The 24,067-nt window shown below is 42.5% G+C and overlaps 1 protein-coding gene across 11 annotated transcripts in view; it reads left to right on the forward strand.

Annotated features, from left to right (window-relative positions):
- Nucleotides 1–22,680, forward strand: part of HTR1F (5-hydroxytryptamine receptor 1F) — a 193,664-nt gene extending 170,984 nt beyond the window's left edge. For 6 of the 11 annotated variants that reach the window (XR_012154089.1, XR_012154088.1, XR_012154060.1 and 3 more), the window contains 2 exons: nt 9,248–20,304; nt 20,858–22,680. Coding sequence is in view for 3 of the 11 variants with exons in the window: in XM_073304247.1 (XP_073160348.1) it covers nt 9,286–10,380 (1,095 nt within the window). In the remaining 8 variants the exon portion in view is untranslated. Of the gene's footprint in view, nt 1–3,853; nt 3,912–9,247 lie in introns of those variants that run through there. The other 5 variants (XR_012154094.1, XR_012154087.1, XM_073304247.1 and 2 more) reach the window with 5 other exon arrangements.
- The last annotated feature ends 1,387 nt before the right edge of the window (nt 22,681–24,067 follow it).

Below are 24,067 nucleotides of genomic sequence, written 5' to 3' on the forward strand. Positions count from 1 at the left end.
TCTAGGCTGTTAAAGTCTAAACAAAGAGTATAGTGCTCTATAATATCAGTCATCTAGATTATAAACAGAAGAGACAGCAGGGATGGTCACTGTTGGGAAACATGAAGATACAAACTCACATGGAATAGTGAGATTAATTCTATCTGTTGCTGTACATCCAAAGTTACTAGCAATGATAGGTACTCCCCCTATAAGGGTAAAACATTTAGATTAAACTTCTTAATGCATCAGTAAATTGCATGTCTGATGTACATAAATAGACGCGGAGTAAGATGCTCTGTGGGTTTCCTGTAGGTGCAGGTAGGGTAACCAGACAGCAAGTGTCAAAAATCAGGACAGGGGCTTGGGGTAAATGGTGCCTATATAAGAAAGACCCAAAAATCAAAACTGTCCCTATAAAATCAGGACATCTGGTCACCCTAGGTGCAAGCAACCTACTGAATGATATGCCATGACTCAAAACAGTCATTTGCTGCATCAAAGGACATTCATAAAGGCACTCAACCAGAAGTTGCCTTAGCTAGGACTGCATATGTGGTTTGGTTCACCTTGAGGCATACCATGTCCGTTATAGAAAAGAACAAGCTGAAACCTGTATTAGGAGCCCAATCCTACAACCCTGACTCACATGAGTCAAGTCTGCAAGCTCAGGCCCTTTATTTGCCAAGAAATGACACAGTAAACTTCTCTTGCAGATGTTGTGCCAAGTAACAGGGCTTACACATTTGTAAGCCATTAAAGACTATGCACTATGAATTGTATGTAGCAAGTTAAAAAAAGGAGTATTTATGGCACCTTAGAGACTAACAAATTTATTTGAGCATAAGCTTTCGTGAGCTACAGCTCACTTCTTCGGATGCATGTAGAAAATACTGTGGGGAGACTTTATATACACAGAGAACATGAAACAATGGGTGTTACCATACACACTGTAACAAGAGTGATCAGGTAAGGTGAGCTATTACGGGGGGGAAAAGGGGGAGGAGAGAACCTTTTGTAGTGATGATCAAGATGGGCCATTGGGATCTTGGGAGACAGGCCAGTCCTTGCTTACCGACTGGCCCCCAACCTGAAGCAAATATTCATCAGCAACCACACAACAGAACCACTAACTCAGGAACCTATCCTTGCAACAAAGCCCATTGCCAACTGTGTCCACATATCTATTCAGGGGACATCATCCTAGGGCCTAATCACATCAGCCACACTATCAGAGGCTCATTCACCTGCACATCTACCAATGTGATATGTGCCAGCAATGCCCCTCTGCCATGTACATTGGCCAAACTGGACGGTTTTTACGTGAAAGAATAAATGGGCACAAATCAGACATCAAGAATTATAATGTTCCAAAACCAGTCGGAGAACACTTCCATCTCTGAAACCTGTCAATCTCTTTGGTCACTCGATTACAGACCTAAAAGTAGCAATTCTTCAACAAAAAAAACTTCAAAAACAGACTCCAATGAGAGACTGCTGACTTGGAATTAATTTGCAAACTGGACACAATTAACTTAGGCTTGAATAAAGACTGGGAGTGGCTGTGTCTTTACACAAAGTAAAACTATTTCCCCATGTTTATTCCCCCCCCCACGCCCCCCGTTCCTCACACGTTCTTGTCAACTGCTGGAAATATGCCTGACTATCCTTGCAACAAAGGATATGCCTGACTAATCTAATCGCCTTTTATGATGAGATTACTGGTTCTGTGGATGAAGGGAAAGCAGTGGATGTATTGTTTCTTGACTTTAGCAAAGCTTTTGACACAGTCTCCCACAGTATTCTTGTCAGCAAGTTAAGGAAGTATGGGCTGGAAGTAAGGGTCCTGCACTTAGGATGGAAGAATCCAATGCACCGCTACAGACTAGGGACCGAATGGCTAGGCAGCAGTTCTGCGGAAAAGGACCTAGGGGTGACAGTGGACGAGAAGCTGGATATGAGTCAGCAGTGTGCCCTTGTTGCCAAGAAGGCCAATGGCATTTTGGGATGTATAAGTAGGGGCATAGCGAGCAGATCGAGGGACGTGATCGTTCCCCTCTATTCGACATTGGTGAGGCCTCATCTGGAGTACTGTGTCCAGTTTTGGGCCCCACACTACAAGAAGGATGTGGATAAATTGGAGAGAGTCCAGCGAAGGGCAACAAAAATGATTAGGGGTCTAGAACACATGACTTATGAGGAGAGGCTGAGGGAGCTGGGATTGTTTAGCCTGCAGAAGAGAAGAATGAGGGGGGATTTGATAGCTGCTTTCAACTACCTGAAAGGGGGTTCCAAAGAGGATGGCTCTAGACTGTTCTCAATGGTAGCAGATGACAGAACGAGGAGTAATGGTCTCAAGTTGCAGTGGGGGAGGTTTAGATTGGATATTAGGAAAAACTTTTTCACTAAGAGGGTGGTGAAACACTGGAATGCGTTACCTAGGGAGGTGGTAGAATCTCCTTCCTTAGAGGTTTTTAAGGTCAGGCTTGACAAAGCCCTGGCTGGAATGATTTAACTGGGAATTGGTCCTGCTTCGAGCAGGGGTTGGACTAGATGACCTTCAGGGGTCCCTTCCAACCCTGATATTCTATGAAATAGCCCACCTTGATTATCACTACAAAAGGTTTTATCATCTCCCCCCACCCCACTTGCTGGTAATAGCTCACCTTACCTGATCACTCTCCTTACAGTGTGTATGGTAACACCCATTGTTTCATGTTCTCTGTGTATATAAATCTCCCCACTGTATTTTCTACTGCATGCATCCAATGAAGTGAGCTGTAGCTCACGAAAGCTTATGCTCAAATAAATGTGTTAGTCTCTAAGGTGCCACAAGTCCTCCTTTTCTTTTTGCAGATTCAGAGTAGCAGCCGTGTTAGTCTGTAATATGTAGCAAGTTGTTTAGTATAAAGGATGCAGTAGAGGATAAATATTTCCTGGAGTAAAATACATTAATACTTGCAAGGCATAACAGAGTTAAACATAGAGGTATGGCTCTCCCAGCAACATATCCCTGTGGTGTATGTGTTTGTTTGGTATTGCTGGACATGCTGTTTACTGCAATACTTTAATATACCTGCAGACAGGAAGCCAAGATGAAATCATGGGGAAAAACTTGCAGTCAACAAGGTTTCTCCCAGGATTGTTAGTGGTTATAGCAGGAAAGTAAAATAATTCCATAACTCTGGATAAACCTTCACCTTGGAGGTTAACCTTAATCTATAACACTGGGGGTGGAGCTCAACCTTCTCAAAGGCATCCTGAACCCGTGTCCCACTAACACCATGTTAAGTTTTCTGCATCAAATGTAAACATGGGTGGGGTGTGTTTTTTGAGGGGGCTAGAGGGGGGAAGGGGAACTCCTGTACAAAATTGAGAAATCTTGCCCAGTTCTTGTTTTTTCTGGCTCCCCAATAGACAGATTTGGTATGTCACATCTGTTAATACACCCCATTATATGCATCTTTTCTTGATTACATTGTACTGTATATGCATTTTCCATATGCATCCTACATATTGCCAGTATGGTAAAATGCATGTACTCGCATAGTAAAACACCGTACCTACTGTCATAGTACACTACAAGTCATTGCAGTGCAAAATAATAATAACGGCCTTTCCTAGAACTGGATGCTTCCTCAGGCAGCAGTATTAGTATCCACAGTAACAACGGATTCAAATGTGAATGTTCTTAGTGAATTGCAGCTTCTCCACCCCCCTCCCCACACACATAGGGTTGAGAGAGGCTCTGGTCTAAGTGCCAGAAACTGAATATCAATTGAATTAGCAAATTCATGTTTTAATAGCGGTTTTGTAAAATACTCTTAATTGCATTAACGTTTATTGTGGCAGGGAAAATACGAAGCTAACTGGCAGGGATTCTTGAGCTGATTCTGAGGAAGAACATAATGCAATACCCTGTAGCAGATGCTGTAAGTCTTTCAAATATCTGCTATTGTCTTATACCCTTGCCCTTTAAAAATGGAACACAGTTCCTTATATGTGAAAAATCTCTCCATGGATACTGTAACCTTAGTCCCCCTCTCAAAGCATGGAGTTCAAGGCCACTTTTGTCAAGCTTGCAAGAAGCTTGGATTTTGAAAATAGTTTTGTATAAGTACATAGAGTGTGTTGCTTTACTGTCTCCGTAATCACTTTTACCATGTGAACCCTCTTCAATACAGCATGAACACAGATGGTTTGTTTTGACTCATCCACAGATGAAGAGGCTCCTATAAAATGCTCTGTATATTGTGTAAGGACCTATGTCATAAATAGGGCCTTGCATGCAGCCTCTGCACTGTGATAAATTTTCATGCAGAGACCTGGAAGTTGAAGTTGACTACTCACACAAGTGTGATCCCATCGCAGTAACAACAAAGTCTGCACTTAGCCCTATGTTCAGTAATATTAAAGCATCTAGAAACACCAACTGAGATTAGCTTCATTGTGGTAGGTAGCGTACACTTTTCAGTGCAAGGACTATATAGATAGGAAAGGGTGGGAGAATGAAAATAGTGTCAGAGGAGGTCAGGAATTTTTCCTTCCTGGAGAATGCAGAATCATAGAATATCAGGGTTGGAAGGGACCTCAGGAGGTCATCTAGTCCAATCCCATGCTCAAAGCAGGACCAATCCCCAACTCACTCATCCCAAGTAGGGCTTTGTCAAGCCGGGCCTTAAAAACCTCTAACATCAAAACTATGTTTCATGAAAGCCTCTCTATTTCAATGAAATTATCAGGAAGGTGTCTCAGTTCCAGGATGGAATTCCTGCTGCAAGTGAGAGGAGACATCCAACCCAGAATCACCAATAGCCTAGGGCACTCACCTGGGATCTGGCTCTTCCACATCCCAAGTCCCTGCACTGCCTGATTAAGAGCAGGGACTTTGAACCTGGCTCTCCCAGCTCAGTGCCCTAACCACTAGACTATTGACTATTCTGAGGCAGGTATCTTGGTGCATGATTCATGGTTTTTCCACAAAATTTTTTTAAAGGGCTTTGTTCTGATCTGATGTGGAATAAAAACAAGTTTTGAAACCTCTCTTTTACAAAATGGAATTCTTGTTTCCCAGCCATGCCTACCCATCACCATTGTGCTTTAGTTTCCCTGAGAGATTGTGACTTTCCCAAATTCACACAAGAAGCCTGTGGCAGAGTGAGAAGTTGATTGATTTGAATTTAGCATATTAATACCCAAGGCTAACACATCCTGGAAGTGTCTATTATACAGTGTGCTAGCTGTTCAGTGCTGTCCAGTGCCCAGCTGGGCCTGTATAAATTCCAGTGACTTAAACAGTATGGGGGAAATTGCTATTAACCTTGCTGTTGAAACTGACCCCATCCCATTCTGTGGCAAAATCTATGCGCTATATGCAACATATGCAAAAGCTGTAACGCAAGAGGCCCACAGGCCTGTATCCTCTAAGACTTGGCTTAAGCGAAAGCATTTACGTATGCTAGGCTGTGGCACTTGACCCAGATAATGAACGAGGCCAATCTCTAACTAGAAAAGAACCAAAAGGGCCTCCAGAAGAGTCCCTAGCAGTCCATTATATGCACCCTCAACCCTGAAAAAGTCTCTAGTCAAAACACTGCCACAGGAAGCCGCAGATCTTGATAAGATCTTGATAATCATAGATCGTAGAATATCAGGGTTGGAAGGGACCTCAGGAGGTCATCTAGTCCAACCCCCTGCTCAAAGCAGGACAATCCCCAACTAAATCATCCCAGCCAGGGCTTTGTCAAGCCTGACCTTAAAAATATCTAAAGAAGGAGATTCCACCAACTCCCTAGGTAACGCATTCCAGTGTTTCACCACCCTCCTAGTGAAAAAGTTTTTCCTAATATCCAACCTAAACCTCCCCCACTGCAACTTGAGACCATTACTCCTTGTTCTGTCATCAGCTACCACTGAGAACAGTCTAGATCCATCCACTTCGGAACCCCCTTTCAGGTAGTTGAAAGCAGCTATCAAATCCCCCCTCATTCTTCTCTTCCGCAGACTAAGCAATCCCAGTTCCCTCAGCCTCTCCTCATAACTCATGTGTTCCAGTTCCCTAATCATTTTTGTTGCCCTCCGCTGGACTCTCTCCAAATTATCCACATCCTTCTTGTAGTGTAGGGCCCAAAACTGGACACAGTACTCCAGATGAGGCCTCACCAATGTCGAATAGAGGGGAACGATCACGTCCCTCGATCTGCTGGCAATGCCCCTACCTATACATCCCAAAATGCCATTGGCCTTCTTGGCAACAAGGGCACACTGTTGACTCATATCCAGCTTCTCGTCCACTGTAACCCCTAGGTCCTTTTCTGCAGAACTGCTGCCGAGCCATTCGGTCCCTAGTCTGTAGCAGTGCGTGGGATTCTTCCGTCCTAAGTGCAGGACTCTGCACTTGTCCTTGTTGAACCTCATCAGATTTCTTTTGGCCCAATCCTCTAATTTGTCTAGGACCCTCTATATCCTATCCCTACCCTCCAGCGTATCTACCTCTCCTCCCAGTTTAGTGTCATCTGCAAACTTGCTGAGGGTGCAATCCACACCATCCTCCAGATCATTTATGAAGATATTGAACAAAACTGGCCCGAGGACCAACCCTTTGGGCACTCCACTTGATATCGGCTGCCAACTAGACATGGAGCCATTGATCACTACCCATTGAGCCCAACAATCTAGCCAGCTTTCTGTCCACCTTATAGTCCATTCATCCAGCCCATACTTCTTTAACTTGCTGGCAAGAATACTGTGGGAGACCATGTCAAAAGCTTTGCTAAAGTCAAGGAACAACACGTCCACCGCTTTCCCCTCATCCACAGAGCCAGTTATCCCATCATAGAAGGCAATTAGATTAGTCAGGCATGACTTGCCCTTGGTAAATCCATGCTGACTGTTCTTGATCACTTTCCTCTAAGTGCTTCAGAATTGATTCCTTGAGGACCTGCTCCATGATTTTTCCAGGGACTGAGGTGAGGCTGACTGGCCTGTAGTTCCCAGGATCCTTCTTCTTCCCTTTTTTAAAGATGGGCAGTACATTAGCCTTTTTCCAGTCATCCGGGACTTCCCCGGATCGCCATGAGTTTTCAAAGATAATGGCCAATGGCTCTGCAATCACATCCGCCAACTCCTTTAGCACTCTTGGATCCAGCGCATCTGGCCCCATAGACTTGTGCCCGTCCAGCTTTTCTAAATAGTCCCAAACCACTTCTTTCTCCACAGAGGGCTGGTCACCTCCTCCCCATGCTGTGCTGCTCAGTGCAGCAGTCTGGGAGCTGACCTTGTTCATGATACAGTGCGTCAGTTATGAAACTGCCCTTCTGTTAATTCCTTATAAGGCTTTATTTATAATGCTTGAGTGGTAAGGAAATGTATCATTTGGCTTGAATTTGGACCTATATAAGTCTGGTATTATAGGGGCAGGGCAGAGAGACACCAGGGTGGCACCTGCATGTGACCATCTGTCTCCTTCTCCCTGCATGCTTTTATTCAAAAAAGGGCTTCAGACTGTTTGAACCAAATAGATGGTGTGACTCGTTTTCATTTTCCACAACAACAGGTTCACCAGCCTAGTACGCTAGGAAATCCAAGAAACCTTGCCTGCAGAGCTTGGTATTTTCAAAAGATCCAACCCCACGTGGCATGAGCAGGTGGATGGATCTCTAACCTATAGCTGGAAGTCACCAGCTGGAAGGCAAATCTAGTTCTTACTGCCAGGACGCATTGTCTCAGATGCTGCTAGATTAGTTGGCACACCCTAGTTGTGCAACAGCAACATCTGGACTGGTATTCATAGTGCTCTAATGGAAGTGCAGTTCAACCATAGCAGAGCTTATAAATCACCAAGTACAAACAATGGGTAAATTGCCAGGAGGACAACAGGAAAAGGACAGACCTTAGCTTAGCTGAGAAGATGCCTCTCTAAACAGAAGAGAAGACTCCCAAGAAGGTGTATATATGCACCACGAGTGTAGTAGGAGGGCTGTTGTAGTGTTGTAGAAACTAGCAGGTATTAAACTATCCACATACGCCTGTGCAAGACGGGACCAGTAGAAAAGCATATACAGTGCTGTTTTGGTAAGGAGACATATGGTCGTTATTCTCCCATAAAGCTCCTGCAGTATGTTCTCAGTGCAAATCTAGCCGGAGGAATGCACAGCCTGTCATCTAAAAAAACCCAGACTCCATTTCTGTGAATCTACCTATGCCACTTTTCTTAATGATAGAGCTCGCTCATGCTCCACTGGCTCCTACATAAAGCCTGCCCTACCTTTCCAAACCAGTTACTCAAGTTTCATTACTTACAAATTGCTTTTTGCGAGCTGGTAATTTAGTAATAATATCAGGCAGTCTGAAATGCATAAGATAATTGACTATGTTGGATAGTTAAAGCTTTCTAAGGTAAGACTAGCTGCTGGAATCTTCTCACCAAGAAATATATTGAGAAAACTGTTCTTAAAAGCAATTAAATGAGTTTTGTTCAACTAAAATAACTACACTTTATTTCACTAGTAAGTCCCTAAAAGATTACTATCCCCATAATATTTCTCCTGCTAATTACCATTGCTTCAGAAGGTATTAACATAATACTGATGTGATGGTGAAGGAAAAATGTTTCTGTTCATTTAAAATAAATTGGGAGTTTATATATTTTTAAAGGGAGAGATGAATCATTGTGTTTAAAGTATGAACTATACATACATATGCCAATTTTCTGTTCATAATTTAGGTACTTTTGAAAACTGTACCTAGCCTAAAGTAGGTTTTAAAATGTATTTTCTTAGTATTTAAGTGCAATATATTTTCCTTGCTAAATTTTCTCCTGCACAACTTCTAATAGTGTGTAAACCAATCCTTGTTTACTTTTATGTGAGGGTATGGTTTATGACTGAGCTCAGAAAACCTATGGGGCTTTCCATGGGACATTGGGCATATCTGCACCTGAGCTGGAAGGTGTCATTTCCAGTTTGCAAAGACATTCCCTCTCTCTCTGATCAAGTTAAAAATAGAAGCGTATCTGCAGCGGTAGAAGAGGTAGCCGCTCAAGTAAGGACCGCTGGTCTTGGTTGGGATTGTGCTCAGGGCAGTTAGCTGCTCCTGCCACCACAGCTACACTCAATCAGACCTTCTAGCTCCAGTGTAGACAGACAGACAGACAGATTCCTACGTCGCTTTTGTAACTGGGACTTAGGCACCTTCTAAAATGTTGCCGGTTGCCTTTCCTGAAGACCCTTATGGGCACACTTTCTGAATTGTGTTTCCTTTTCCACAGGTGTCTTCCTTGGTTAAACGTCACCTTTAAAAGGAAACATGGATCCCATAAACTCAACTGAACAAAATTACACATCAGAAGAACTGTTTAAAACAGTGACATCAAAGATTCTTGTTTCATTTACTCTTTCTGTGCTGGCACTAATGACAACGGCCATCAACTCTCTGGTGATGACTGCAATAATTGTGACAAAGAAGCTCCATCACCCTGCCAACTATTTAATCTGCTCCCTTGCAGTCACTGATTTTCTAGTTGCAGTCCTAGTGATGCCCTTCAGCATTGTGTATATTGTGAAGGAGACCTGGATCATGGGACAAATAATGTGTGACGTTTGGCTGAGCGTTGACATTATGTGCTGTACCTGTTCTATCTTGCATCTCTCTGCTATTGCTTTGGATCGGTACCGAGCAATCACAGATGCTGTGGAGTATGCCAGGAAAAGAACACCAAAACATGCAGGCATCATGATTGCAGTGGTATGGATCATATCCATTTTTATCTCTATGCCTCCTTTGTTCTGGAGGCACCAGACAACCAGCAAAGATGACGAATGCATCATCAAACACGACCACATAGCTTTCACTATTTACTGCACATTTGGAGCCTTTTACATCCCACTGGCATTGATTCTGATCCTTTATTATAAAATCTACAAAGCAGCAAAGACATTTCACAGAAGGAGCGTAAGCCGCATTGTAAGAGAGGAGGTAAATGGACAAGTCCTCTTGGAACCGAGTGAGAGAAGCACCAAATTGGCTTTGACGCACTACACAACAGATAAAACATCTGATCCCTCGACAGACTTGGATAAAATCCATACCACATTGCGAAGCCCTAAGTCAGAGGCCAAACAAGAGAAAACCTGGAAAAAACAAAGAATCTCCAGCACGAGAGAAAGAAAGGCAGCAACTACCCTGGGCTTGATTTTGGGCGCATTTGTGATCTGCTGGCTCCCCTTTTTTGTAAAGGAAGTTGTTGTTAACACCTGTGAAAGATGTCACATTTCAGAAGAAATGTCCAATTTCCTGACATGGCTGGGATACATCAATTCTCTTATTAACCCGCTAATCTATACAATCTTTAATGAAGACTTCAAGAAAGCATTTCAGAAGCTTGTGCAATGCAAGCAATGACAGAGTATTTGGTCTTCTAACACTGAACCTGAAAAGAGATTTTTTTTAAAATATATATAAATTGATAAGACTTCTAAAGAGAGACATTTGTTGTGTTTAGGAAAGACATACACATACATGGCAAGGTGCGACTGATACAAAGGTAAGCTGTAAAGAGACAGATTCTCTGGGGTCAATGTTGTGCTAGAAAAGGAGAGGTTCCGTATGGCCCCAATCCTGTATAGAGACTTATGCAGCTGCTTAGCTTTAAGACACAAGTAGTCTTAGTCAACCACTTATATGCTTAAAATTAAGCTCATTCATAAGTCTTTGCGGGATCGGAGCCTAAAACATCACTCACTGATCATACTACAAGGCTAAATGCTGCTAAAGTTTTGCTTAGGCAAAACTTACCGCCATCAATGGGTGTTTCGATCGAGTAAAACACAGCCAGGATTTGGTCCATAAAGCATTTGTGAAAAGGGAGAATACCTGTTTTCATTAAGGGCTCGATCATACCGTTTAGGCACAGGCCTGCAGTGGGGGCAGTGTGGAGCCACCCTATCCCACGCTAGGTAGGGGGCACTCTTAGGATATGCAGCATCCTACCAGAGCCTGCTGGGGTGCAGCTATTGCCCTGTCTCCTCACACCTCCCTTTGAGATGAAGTGTACCTCTGGGCATGCACTGAGGGACCACTACCCCCTTGCAGCACAGAAGGCTCTCCAGCTGTTCGCAAGCCTCGGCAAAGTAGTCCAGTGAGAACAAGCATTATGTGTTCTCCATGGTCTCTCACGCCCACACAGAGGATGGTCGCAATCTTGACCTAGGTAAGATGAACCAACAGCCGGAGCACCCAGGATGAGGGGAGTACAGTTCATTGTTTAAATGGTGACAAGTAGCAGCAACTGAAGAGTCTCTGAAGTGTCAGATTGCAGCTGGCCAAGGTTTGGGAGTGCAAGTGGTGAGGAAGGTGTAAAATGCCTCCCTGCTTGTGCCTCCTTCCCCAGTGACCTCAGATGACAGGCACAAGCACAGTCCTTGTACTCCCGATGCCCAGGGCTGCTCCCTGCTAATACCCCTTAGTGCCCCAGCCATCTCAAAGGTGGGGTTGGGGTACAGCCCTAGCCCAGGGGGGCTGGAACAATTTTTATAGCGAGGATGCAAGAGCCACTGAACCAAAATATACATACATGACATGGATTCCATCATATACATATCTTCCCTGTATATGATGGAATCCACATCAAGCTCAGGGGTGCAGCAGCACCCCTCACTCCAGCACCTATGGGTATGCAGGGAAACTACCACCCCTGAAAGACTGTTGGTTGCACCCCCAATGCAGGTCTATGGCTCAAAGCCACAACAGAGCCCCTTGTTAGACTGCTATAAAAACTTCAGACCAGTGGTTCACACCCTTTCAGGACTAAATATACCAGTTTGCCAGGCTAAGCCATTGGCTTTATTAGCCTGTGTACACTGCCTACAACATCCAACTGTGTCTTCTAACAGCCACTGGAACTTGGGCTACTCCTAATGTCAAAGCCAAGAGTGCAAGCAGCAGCAGTGAGGTTCCTAGCTAACACAGGGTGCGGTAATTTAGGGCATCTGTTACAAAAGCCTGAAGTACAGTACTTGGTACCTATACCCTTGGTTTGAAGAACTGTTGCTTCTATAAAGCGTTGCTCATCTTTAATTTTAAGAGACATATTGCACTCAAAGTATTAGACAAAAAAATCCTGTGTGTAACCAAAGGAAAGCAGTGTTGTTTTTCGTGTATGCTGAACTCTAGAATTAACAGCCTTTTGTATTCTGTCAGCTAGTTACCAGCTGAGACAGCAACAACATAAAAAAAAAAAAAAAAGAGGCATTTCTTGCAAAACAACTATTGGATTCAAAGCTTGTTGTGTTTAGCTTATGTTTCTGCCACTTTGAATTTATTGCCGGGGTTCCTGCCTCCACACCAAGATTTGATTGAGGTTACTCAGGTGTGTCAGATTAGCAACTGCAAATTTGCCTCACTATTGATTCCAGACATATATCCACCAGCTTGTCTAGGAATCCAATTCAAAGCTTAGCTATACCATCTACGTAGCTGAGTTAGATTTTAAAAACACTAGGATATGACAGAATGGATCGTGGCTGCATATAAATACTTTTCATGCTCCAGGTAACCCAAAGCATCGCAGTGAGTGTACACTGACTCAGCAGCCACTCTGTCCTTAGCAACAGTCTGTAATGTCCAAATCCATTGTGCTGCAAGTGAACATAACTTAGAATCATAGAATATCAGAGTTGGAAGGGACCTCAGGAGGTCATCTAGTCCAACCCCCTGCTCAGAGCAGGACCAATCCCCGATTTTTGCCCCAGATCCCAAATGGTCCCCTCAAGGATTGAACTTACAACCCTGGGTTTAGCAGGCCAATGCTCAAACCACTGAGCTATCCCTCCCCCCCGATAGCTTGTCCCCTACTCTCTGCAAACAGTGCCATGGAATCCAACTTTCAAAAAGATACACCACCAAAGGCATCTCCCTGTAACATTTCAATGGAAGGATTTCACCTCCAACAGTGCAGTGCTTCCCGACTACCACCATCTCCAGCTTGGATAGCCTGGGGTGGGTCTTGAACCCAGGAGCTGCTAACCCAGAAGTCAGAGTGCTACTACCTGAGCAGTGCGTGGTGGATCCCATCTGTTTTCAGAGCTGGTGCTGAGGGCCAGAGTATACTACTTTCACTTATAAGCAACTTGGTGACACATTGTGAAAGCGGATGACAGACAAAAATAGGCATTGCTGTTGAGGAGAAAGGTCCTGAAGCTATCAGATCTAGATACAATGGCTCAGGCTCAAAGAATGGCACAATATACAGATAAAGAGAGAGTTGTCATTTTTGCATCTTGCTAGTAGTATACACTAACTCCAATTAAGTTGCTAAACAAGATGCAGAGGTGGTTTCCTTGTATTGTTTTCCCAGCGCTGCATCTGCTTATCATTGAACACACCAGTAGTGAAAGATATGACGCCAACAAATCTATGGTAATTAGTGGGTAATTTTCCTATTTAAAAACAAAAAAAACCCACCCCACTTGCAGATCATGGCGTACCATTTCTTTAGTGGCTAGCTGCTTCCCATCACCTCCAGTTCTCTAACAGCATCCAGGATCTCCCTCCTCATACACACACACGATTTGTTTCACCTCTGGTGTTTCTCCAGCATGCTGTACGTGTGTGTAAGAGTTTTTCTTCTTGGACTGAAGTAGTTCTGTATCACGTGATTCAGTACCTCTGCTGTATACAGCCTTGTGCTTTCACTCACACGCAAAAGTACATCAACAGCAATAGGCATACCCTGGCCTGACGTTTTGCTAGCAGAATGGGCTACCTTGGTTTTACATTTCATTTGTTTTTAAATGCATGATTTTAGGCATCCAACTAAAATTTGACTGCACTTAAGTCTCACTGAAATTTTACCCTGTAACCTGCCCCTATGAAAAGGTTCTTAGTAAATGGGAAAAAGTGTGCGTATATGGATATATATAAAATCAAAATAGGAAGCTTTTTATAGCCCCCTCCCCTCATTCTCTGTCTGGAGTAATTGATAGCAGTAGTAGGTTATCATCCTCTTTGTGGACCAGCACTTGAGGGGGATAGACACAGGGGATTTCACAGCTCTTTGTTGGCAGTAGAGAAAGGGTGAGACTCAGGAACTTTGGGTTCCATTCCAGGTCCTGGTGGTGAGTGGTCTCTCATAGGTACAGACTTCTCCCCATTCCATCAAGTGTGACCCCTTCTGCTAGGAGCAGGTCACAGTTGGATCAGCTCCACCCCCTCCAAACTGTCCCTGTCTTGTCTCTTCCACACCTCTGGTTCCTTGTCCTAGTCTCCTTGCCCAGCCAGTCCCAGTTCCTCCCTTCCTTCTCCCCTTCCCTGGCTTCCAGTCCGTGTCTCCCTTCAGCATCTAATCTGTCTCCCACCACCTCCCGGCTTTTTGTCCTGGCAGTCCCAGTTCTCCCCCCACAGTCCAGTGCCTTGTCACATCTTTCTTCCCTCCCACACGACTTCCTAGGCCCAGTCTCCTTGTCCAAACAGTCCCAGTCTTTCCCCCACCTCCTCCTCAGATCTCAGTGTTTCTACCCATGACCCAGCCAACTGCCTCACAGTTCCTTTCTCTCCTCCTGTCCACCCCATTTCCCTCACCAGGTCTTAGTGTCCTTGCCCAATTAGTCCCAACGCTCCCCCTCCCCAAACTCTCAGTCAGTTTGTCTCCCCTTCTGCAGTCCCAATCTCCTTTTCCTCTCCCTAGTCTGCTGTTTGTCCCCTCTGCTTTCAAATCGGGCATCTTTCTCGTCCCCCACCACTGCCTGGGCACAGACTGGGGGAAGAGAGTGTCACAGGCTCCCTGCTCTTGAAAGCAGCTGCCCAGCCTGACCCCAACCTGGAGGATTAATTAGAGGGAAAATTCAGCTTTGATGCTGGAGACCCGAGCATGCTCAGTTCTGTGGGGATGGCACAGATGCCATCTGATCAGCAATGGGAGCCATGAGAGGCTGGAGCATGCTCAATGTGCATGGAATCTTTAATGTTAATAGACAAAAATCTCTGAAGTCTGAACATGTGAACTGTGATTTTTCAAAGGCTTAGAACTAGGCTGGGATGGATTAGATTTAATTGGTAAACATCCATTTCACTGTGTATACACCAAACAAACAATATTTTCATTGATGATCATTGAAATTTACAGATAAAATACCACTCTCTCTTTCTTTGCCTGAGAACACAGTTTTACTTTTTATATGTTGACATATGATGTTGGCAATTTGTGTTTTAACAGTTAAAGCTTCAGCTTTTTGATTCTCAACATCTACTGTCAATTGTGGAAAATGGGAGGGGGTCAGATCACAATGGTGAACATTTACATCTATAAAAATCTTTTTTAAAAAAAAGATTGCTTAGAAATCAACTGATATAACCTATCCACACCATGAAAAAAATAAAAATTGAATTCGGCCAAGCCTTATGCCTTGGCTACATTTGGGTGGATTTTCACAGGGATAGCAAAAGGGACATCCTTGACACCAGCCACCTCCTTGCTATATTTCAAGTCCCTGCCCTAAAGCATGGCCACTAGAACTTTTCAAAGAAAAAAAATCTCAACAATTTAACATGTGCAAAACCAACATTTTTCCTAGCCTCATTCTCAGAAATACCCGAGCCCTTTTGGGTGAAGTTTTCCAGAAATGTTCAGCCTGAGACACCTACCTCACATGGAACATTTTAGCCCAAATGGTTAAGGTTTGATAAAGGTAAAAGCAATTAAAAACAGTGTCTTATATTAGGAACTGCCAGGCAACCTTAAGAGATCGTGCTACTAGTTCCTGCTATTCTGAAACAATTTGGAATACTGAACAGTTAGTCCCCAGTTTAAATTCATTTTTACTGTAAAAAATGAAGTAGTTGAAGAGGCCACACCTAGTATGTGAGAGCAGGTAGTCTCAGTTGGGTCACTTTTTCCTCTCCCCAGGTTGCTTTATTGTTCTTTTTCTCCCTGAATGTCTCCCTGACCCCCCTTAGAAGGGCATGAAGATTTGTGAGCATGTTTATTTTAGTGAGGAGGTCTCACTTGTATACCATTGTGAGCTGGGGCACAACTGCATCAAGAGACACCCCCATCCAATCGATCAGAGCGTGCTTTTGGACAATCAGGATCTGCAGCCATCCTCTAAACTCTTAATGCCATTAGTTGCAGTATTAATAGTGCCATCTTTGTAACAATGAGAGGAAAATCACTCAACAGGCAACTCCAAACTCAACATATTATACCTGTCAGAATACACTTGGTCTTTGCTGTCCATGTGACTATGACAGTATAAAACCCTGGTTGTGGCAGTGTGAGGGAAGATTCCTTTTTTCCCCTATACAGGGTATGTGAAAAGGACCGTTAGAAACCTTGTAAAGATTAAGGCAAACATTTAATGCTACATTGCTACGGGTCAGATCCTGAAACAGCCAAGAGGTTTTGCCCAAAGCAGCAAACCCATTGAATTCTAGGGACCAGGATTGTGTAGGGCGTCCCACTCTTTTGGCCCTGTGCCACTTCCTCTAGCTGCGAGAGAGTGCAGAGGCAGTTTTTTCTGGGTAGCCATAAGTAAAGACAATGAATCACACCTCCCCCATCCCCCGCACGCAAAATTATACATGAATACACGCATACCTAATCCTGGATCCCTGCTGACACAGATATGTTACAAAGATGCCTGCCCACCGGTATCCCCAGATTCAGTCCACATCAGACTTGCCATTATGGCCACACATTTGAGAAGCAGAGGGGTAAGTTAGGAGTTAGCACATGGCGCAGAGGGTAGATGTACAGGTTTGGTCTTGGAGTGTTTCTTCATGCACCGGCTGTGGGTATGCAAAACCCCACAATGCACCACATGGGACAGGGTGGGATTGGTCTCTGAATAAAGGGGCATAGTTAGATCCAAGTTCTAAGCCTTCCACTGTTGCCAACCACAGGGTGCACTTAGGTCACATTTTCATGCTTTTTTGTGCAATCATGAGGGTTATAAACATTTTATTTTCATGCTTTTTTGTGCAATCATGAGGGTTATAAACATTTTTGGAAGTGAAATTTGATTCTCTTGTGTAGCTACCTGGCTCAGGGGCTTTATGACATATTAGGAGATTTTCAAGACTTGGGAAACTTGATGCAGCACAGGTTTGCCAAGAGGCACCAGGTTACAGATTTTGATCATATAAAATGGTGCAGAAGGAAGTCAGTAACGTCAGTGTGAATAATGCGGCACTAAACAGAAACTCATCTGTGTCAAAATGATCTGGTGCCAAACCTTGTAGCTGAGCAAGTCAATAATGTTAGCGGAGCAAAGTAACAACACTAGTACAATCTTATTGAATCTGGAGTCTAAAAAATCAGAGGCTTCTCCTCTCTCTTACGTTCCAATCAATTTTTGTTTCAACTATAAACCTTCGAGCCCCTGAAGACATTTCTAACAGAAACATTTTTGGATAAAAGAACAGTTGGCTTGGTTAGTTAAATAGCTGACATACTAACTGCATATTAAAATTCTCGAGACAGAATAATGCCAAAAAAAGTATTTAAGTGGTGAATCACATCAGTTATTTGAGTGATGATATTTTTAATACAATAATAGTTCAAATCACTTGAATCCATGTTTTAGGGAAGGTATAATTTTAGCTCCAGTTCTGAAGATATAAGAAGTTGCTACATAAAAAATGAACAGTATTAGCAAATATGTTCTCATCTCCACTTATAGCCCAAGATGGCTTCTAGGTCCATAGTAACGTGTCACCATCCCAAAATTAAACATTGCTTTCTTCTTTCTAAATATCCATTGCATTGAAACTCAAGTTAATCTTTATCCTTTAGCTTTTTAAAAACAGCAGTTACTCCTTTTTATAGCACTAGTGAAACAATTAAGGTGTAATCAGAAGAACTAATAATCTTCATGCTTTAGGATATAACCAGTGGTAGACAATTTTTGCAATATCTAGAGCTTCATTGGCAACACCCCAGCATTTGAAGGCTGCACCTAATTAGTGGTGCCTGCTAGCGGTCACTCTACTTACAATTAGTTTCCATTATATTACAGAACTCCAAGGAATAGTCCTCAACTATTTGAGCTAAAAGATCAGCCATAGGAGGTCTCGAGTTCTTTCTGTGCTGCAAACAGCTGATGGAAGAGGACATGTTCTCCCACTCGCATACACAAGCACACAGATCCTGAATCAGTGGGAACAAAGGGGGGGTCTCTAGCCACCCACAACAAAAACTGCCACAAATTACAACCTATTTTCTTCAAATGAAAACAGTATGCAATTTAAGGGGGCACAATGCTGAAGAATCTGAAATGGTAGTAAAGCAGCCAGCCAGTTCTAAACATGGGGAAAGACAAATAAGCATGAAGTACAAAATTCAAATTAGGCTATTTTTTTAAATAACCTGTATCTCAAGAATAGTTGGATGGATTTTTCTTCCACATTTGCCTTCAGGTTAAATCTGATCATTTCCAATGTCCCCAATCAATTCTCCAGGCGGGCAACCTATTGCAGCTAAAGCTGAACTTTACATTAGAAGATTGTTGCAACCTCAACTATTGAGTCTTATCTCCCCATAATTTCACTTTATGATGTCAATGCACTGAAGAAATATTAAGTAACTAACCCTCACTGCCTCCCTTTGAGGTAGGTAGGTATTATCTCCATTTTACAGATGAGTGAAAAAGCACAGAAAAAAGAAAAGTTTAATGCCCAACATTTTCAAAAGCTTGGACAGCAGCAAATAGTCATTTGGGTGCCATTCAGGAGGCTGAAAGATGGTGACTGGTCCACACCCAAGCTAACTGAGCAGCCAATGGCTTGAGCACAGGCACCCAGTTAGGTGTCCCCGTGAACTCCTGAAAATGCTAAAGGTCTGCACCAGGTGCTCAAAAATTAATTGTACTAAGAGAATGGACTATGCCAGGAGGTGCAACAAAAGCTATTTAAATAGCAGCCCTGATGGGTTGCTTGCAATCTGTGCACCCTTAAACCATGATGGTGCACAGAGCAATGACCCACATACACACTGAAGAGAGAGAGAAAACGAACACAGGATTTAGTGAGGGTTTATAGAATTAATACAGGGAAGGAGGGAAAGTCAGGATTAGGGCAGGGGCTACATAAGGCCGGGAAGAGATAGAAAGGGCTGTGGCTGACATACCCAACTTTTGAGAGAGAGCAGGACAGCAATGTGGAGAGGCCGCAGTATCGCACCTAACCAAGTTCCATGTATACATCATGAGACACGGTGTATTTTTAAAAAAATAATAGATCTATTATACATTTAAAAAAAAATAAACCTCTTTCAAATGAAACCTGATTTCAATACAAAATGGGTTAAGGCCTATTCTACTTGTAATCTCTGAAGACATTTAAATTAAAAAAAAATATGCTGAACCCATGAGCCTGTATCAAAAACGTTGCCTGAAAAGTGTGCTTGTCGAAAGAAAGAAAGAATCAGGGGAAAGCATCTAAACTTTTGAAACAAAGCTCTATAAATAGGGCACAATAGGTCTTTCATGAAGGGCTTGATCTGGTAGGGGACCCAGAGGCAGTGCTGCTGGTGCAAGAAATTGGCAAAGTCATCACAGGCATTGGGGGACAGCCTCTTACTCTAGGAGACATCAACAGGATCATCCACTTAGCCCAGTTGGGTGGTCTCAGTCTCCTATTTTATAGCGGCTCCCTACCTGAGCTCTGATTGGCTCAGTTCATAAATTACAATTTTTTTTACTTCAACCACCATGGGCACTTACTCTCCAGCTCATGTTAAAACACTGATTGCTCAGTAACTACCAGACATTGTGTCTGGGTGACTGGTCACTTCAAGTAAATGGCCTTGGTCTGTGTCCTTGCATGCTTGCAGAGAGACACAAATCCATTAATTTCTCAACTGCCCCCCCATCTCTAAACAATCAAATACTGCAGTGCAAAAGGCATGTAGGTATTACGGGCAGAAGCCTTGAATTGCTGGTAGTTGGTGTGCTTTTCTGGGGGCAGAGGAGTTCGTAACAAGGGAGCAGGAGCAGAGGGCGCAACCAGCAAGGAGCAAAACTGGTGCCAAAGCAGGACACCAGGGGAAGAAGAGACAACATTCTTCAGAGTGCAGCCTCTAGTGTTGATTTCAACACCTGGGAACTTGAAGGAAAAAACCTGCCATGGGGGCAGGTTGTAAAAAAGACCCCTATCGGGGAATATTTTCAAGAAATTCCTGTACCTCTGGGTAAAAAGGAACATGTGTCAAATGTAAGCAGTGCAAGAAAGAGCTGCAAGGCCTGGTTGTCAGAATAAAACAACATGAAAAATGCTCTTCAAGAGGCAATGACTTTGAAGATGTGGACAGGTCTGAACTATCTGGATCAACTGGTTAGTAAACTTATTTTTGCACCATTCTTATGGACGACCCACCATGTCTTACTATGCTGCTAAAAGATACATTTGTGTTTTGGGTGATTACTTACTTCTGAACTTCAAAATGTTTGTGTTCAAAATATAATTAGTAAGTTAATTAGTTGTGGGAGTATTTATCAATTACATTTTTACTGATACTGCTGGACTTCTGAAGTGATTTTTTTATTGCTCAATAGTGCAATCATCCTAGGTGAAGATTTCCTGTTTAATAGTAAAGTTTTATTAGGCACTTATGACTTTTAACATATAAAAAGTGTTTTTCCCCCAATATGTTTGGTATGGTGCTAGAGATAAGGGTTCAAACAGATTTAAATAATCCTTGCACTAGATTAATTATTTTCAGTATGAACTGGGTTTAGAATTAATTGTATTGCTTCAACAGCGGTATAAATAGCTGCAGTAAGAGGAATCTTTCATTTACAATCTCATGTTTTTAAAGCAGTGCACTGAGTAATACTAAGGGAGTGACCGTGACTTTTTTTTTTTTTTTACCATATTTTTTTTCCAGAGTCCAGGTTACACATAAGGGGCTACGAATGTCCATCGTCTGCAACTTCAGAGTCATCTGCCAACACCACAAGCAGCATGGCAACTACACATTTGTCAGACAGTAAATTACCTGTAATAAAAAACACCACACAGCCTTTCTTCATCATCCGGTAACACCCTAGATGACTTAATAATCAGGACCAGCAAATTCCAGCAAGACACCAGAGATGAAAAGATTGCTTGGTTCACTTTTGCAACACATCCTCCTTTTTGTCTTGTTTAGAACAAACGTTTCATTGACAAGTTTCGCTCATTACGACCAGTCAACACTCCACCCAACAGAGCAGACATCCCTGGAAGGTTCCTGGATACAATCTATAAGAAGTAAACTGAATAGTGTGTAATAAATATTGACAGGAAATTCATTAAATTGATGGGTGGAGCAATGTACACAATGATCCAGTAGTCTGTGCTTGTGTGACAAAGACGGAGTTGTCTATCTTACAGAAACAATTGATCCATCAGGAAACATGCATTTAGCAGAATATTTAAGCAGCAGTAAAATCGATAAACTGTGAACAAAAAATTCAAGTGTATACCTTTGTCATAGGCAATGCTGCAAATGTAGCAAAGATTAAACAAAATCTAGAAGATAATGAAGGAAACCTGAAACGTACAACATTATGGGTACAGTGCTCATTTGCTGCATCTTTTAGCCAAAGACTTACGTACAACTCCAAGAATAAGAGAAAACGTTGCTGAAATTGCAAAATATTCTCATCACCACCAGTTCGCTTCAGCAAAGAGAACAGGAGGGTCTAAACTAATTTTCCTCTATGACGTACAATGGAATTCAGTGGTTGACTGTTTTGAGCTATTTATTAAGAATTGTCCTATTCTGATGACAATTTGTGAAGAAAATTGCAACAAAACAGATGGAACTACTATAGCCAAAGTAGTCAACATCAGACTAAAGAGAATATACATGATGTACTGAAATACAGATATCTATTTTCATAGCCTTAAACAAACAGTAGAACGACTACTGCTGTATTGCTGAAGTTGTTGAAATTTGGAAAGAACTTTGAGACATTAAAAAAAGAAATACTCAACTACAAAGTTAAATTGCAGGCAGTAAAGAAACAAATGGATCAAGCACTTACTGCACTTAATTTTCTTGCCAATTACCAGGTATATATGTAACTGCTGAAGAAGCAGCAGCTGCTATGACATGGGGTATCACTAATCATACCAATAATAAATTTCAGGGCTGGACGTGAACCATTCAAGCAGTACATGTTTGCTGATGATGGTTTAAAGAAAGTCACACCACTGAACTGGTGGAAATCACTAGCTAAGCACCTGGAACCAGACTTTGATGAAGTGCTAAACCAGTTTTAGACAGTGGTAGCCTCTTCTGCAGGTACAGAAAAAAATATTCTCTTTATTTGGACTCATTCATTCCAAACTGAGAAATCAATTGGGAGTTGGAGAAAAAACAACAACACAAAAACTTGTCTGTGTCTTCTAGTCTATGAATAAGAGTAAGGAGGGAGAGGATGAGATCTACTAGTTGAAAAGTTTGAAAGACAGTTTAGAGTAATTTAGGAAACAATCTCATTTTCAAGAGACTTGGGCAAGTAGGACCTTAAGTTCCAGTCACTTTCACGTAGGCATATTTGAAAATTTGCCCAGGCTGACCCCAAATAACCAATTTAATTCACTAACTACAGTTAATCCTTCTGTTTAATAAATCATTTAGCTGTAAATGTGAAATGTGTTTTGGTGAGAAATTTATGTATCCAAAACATTTAAGGTTGTTTTGTTTAATAAAATATATTTTATATGCTGTTTTGTGTTCAATTACATTTTAGTTTCCATCCTAATGTAGCCTGACACAAATAATAAGCAAAAAGTTAATTCTCTAGTAAATAAAAAAATATCATTCACCATTTTCTAGTATACTAAAAAATGTACAATTAATAAGAATCTGAAAATATTAAGCTATACAATTCCTTGAATAAATGTGTGTAGTTATAGTGTTCCCTTCTAGGAAGCAAAACGAGGTACCAAGGCTAGTGTAAAGGCTCTATTGAGTTGAAAAATCAACATATTTTAATAATTCTGTCAACCAATGAGAATGCACCTTTCTTTAGAAAATTACTGAAGTCAAATGGAAATGTGGTTTAAATCATCAATTTTAAGTCAAGACTTTCCATTTGGTGAAATTATGATTAGATCAACCCACCCTGTTATGAGGTGACTCAAGGAAAAGGGGAAGGTGGCAAGAGGGAGAGAGAGGCTCAGCAGGAATCTCCTAATGAGATCCACTAGCCACAAAGGCACTTCCTTGACTTTGCTACACTTCTGTACGAGCTATGCAGGCCCACTCCAAAGTCAGCCGACATCTCCAGAGAACTGAACAGGGAGCTCGACCAGCCGCCACAGACACCATCCCCTTCAGAGTCACCACTGCACTTAGCACCTTTACTTACTGCATCCTTTCAGATAACATTACTGGCCCCAGCTAGTCCATTGTTTGTGTGTGCCTAGGAGCTTTCTAAGTGCTGTGATCTGCAGGCCTCCCACAGGCCTGGGTACAGACCAAAGGATAATTTCAAAGGCATAAATGGCCTTTAGGCACCTAACTGCCATTAAAAACCAGTGAAAACTAATGCTTGAATGCCATCTGTGCCCTTGAAAAGTCTTCCCCCATATTAACACCCCTAGAGATAGGCAGATCCAACATCAGATTATGCTGGAATTCTAAGCCAGGGCAAAATTCTCATCTACATTGGACGTGATAGGCGGCATGCACACAACCTTCGGAGGAGGTCCAGGAGAGACAGTGCAGCCAATAACGTGTGTTATGGGACACAAAGACAGAATCACACAACAACTATTTTCCTCTCTTGCCCAACCTACACAGGTCTCCAGTTCACTTGGTGTGGAACTAAAACACAGTAGAACCAAACTCACTTTGCTTTCTGCATTCCTCCGCCCCCCCTCAACTGAAGTAATGAGAAATCATTGAAAACACTCTTTCACTTGCAGGCTGAAGCTTGGAGAGACAAAAACTTGAGCTCTCCCTACATACAATGAAATATAAAATTGAGTAACATTTCTGTGATCCATCCCTTCCATTTACCCTGCTCCAAGTCCTGGCTGTTCCCACCCACAGCAAATGTGCACAATGGAGCAAGCAAGAGAGTCGGTTTAAATAGAGACA

The sequence above is a fragment of the Lepidochelys kempii genome, chromosome 1, assembly GCF_965140265.1.
Source record: "Lepidochelys kempii isolate rLepKem1 chromosome 1, rLepKem1.hap2, whole genome shotgun sequence".
Taxonomy (NCBI): domain Eukaryota; kingdom Metazoa; phylum Chordata; order Testudines; family Cheloniidae; genus Lepidochelys; species Lepidochelys kempii.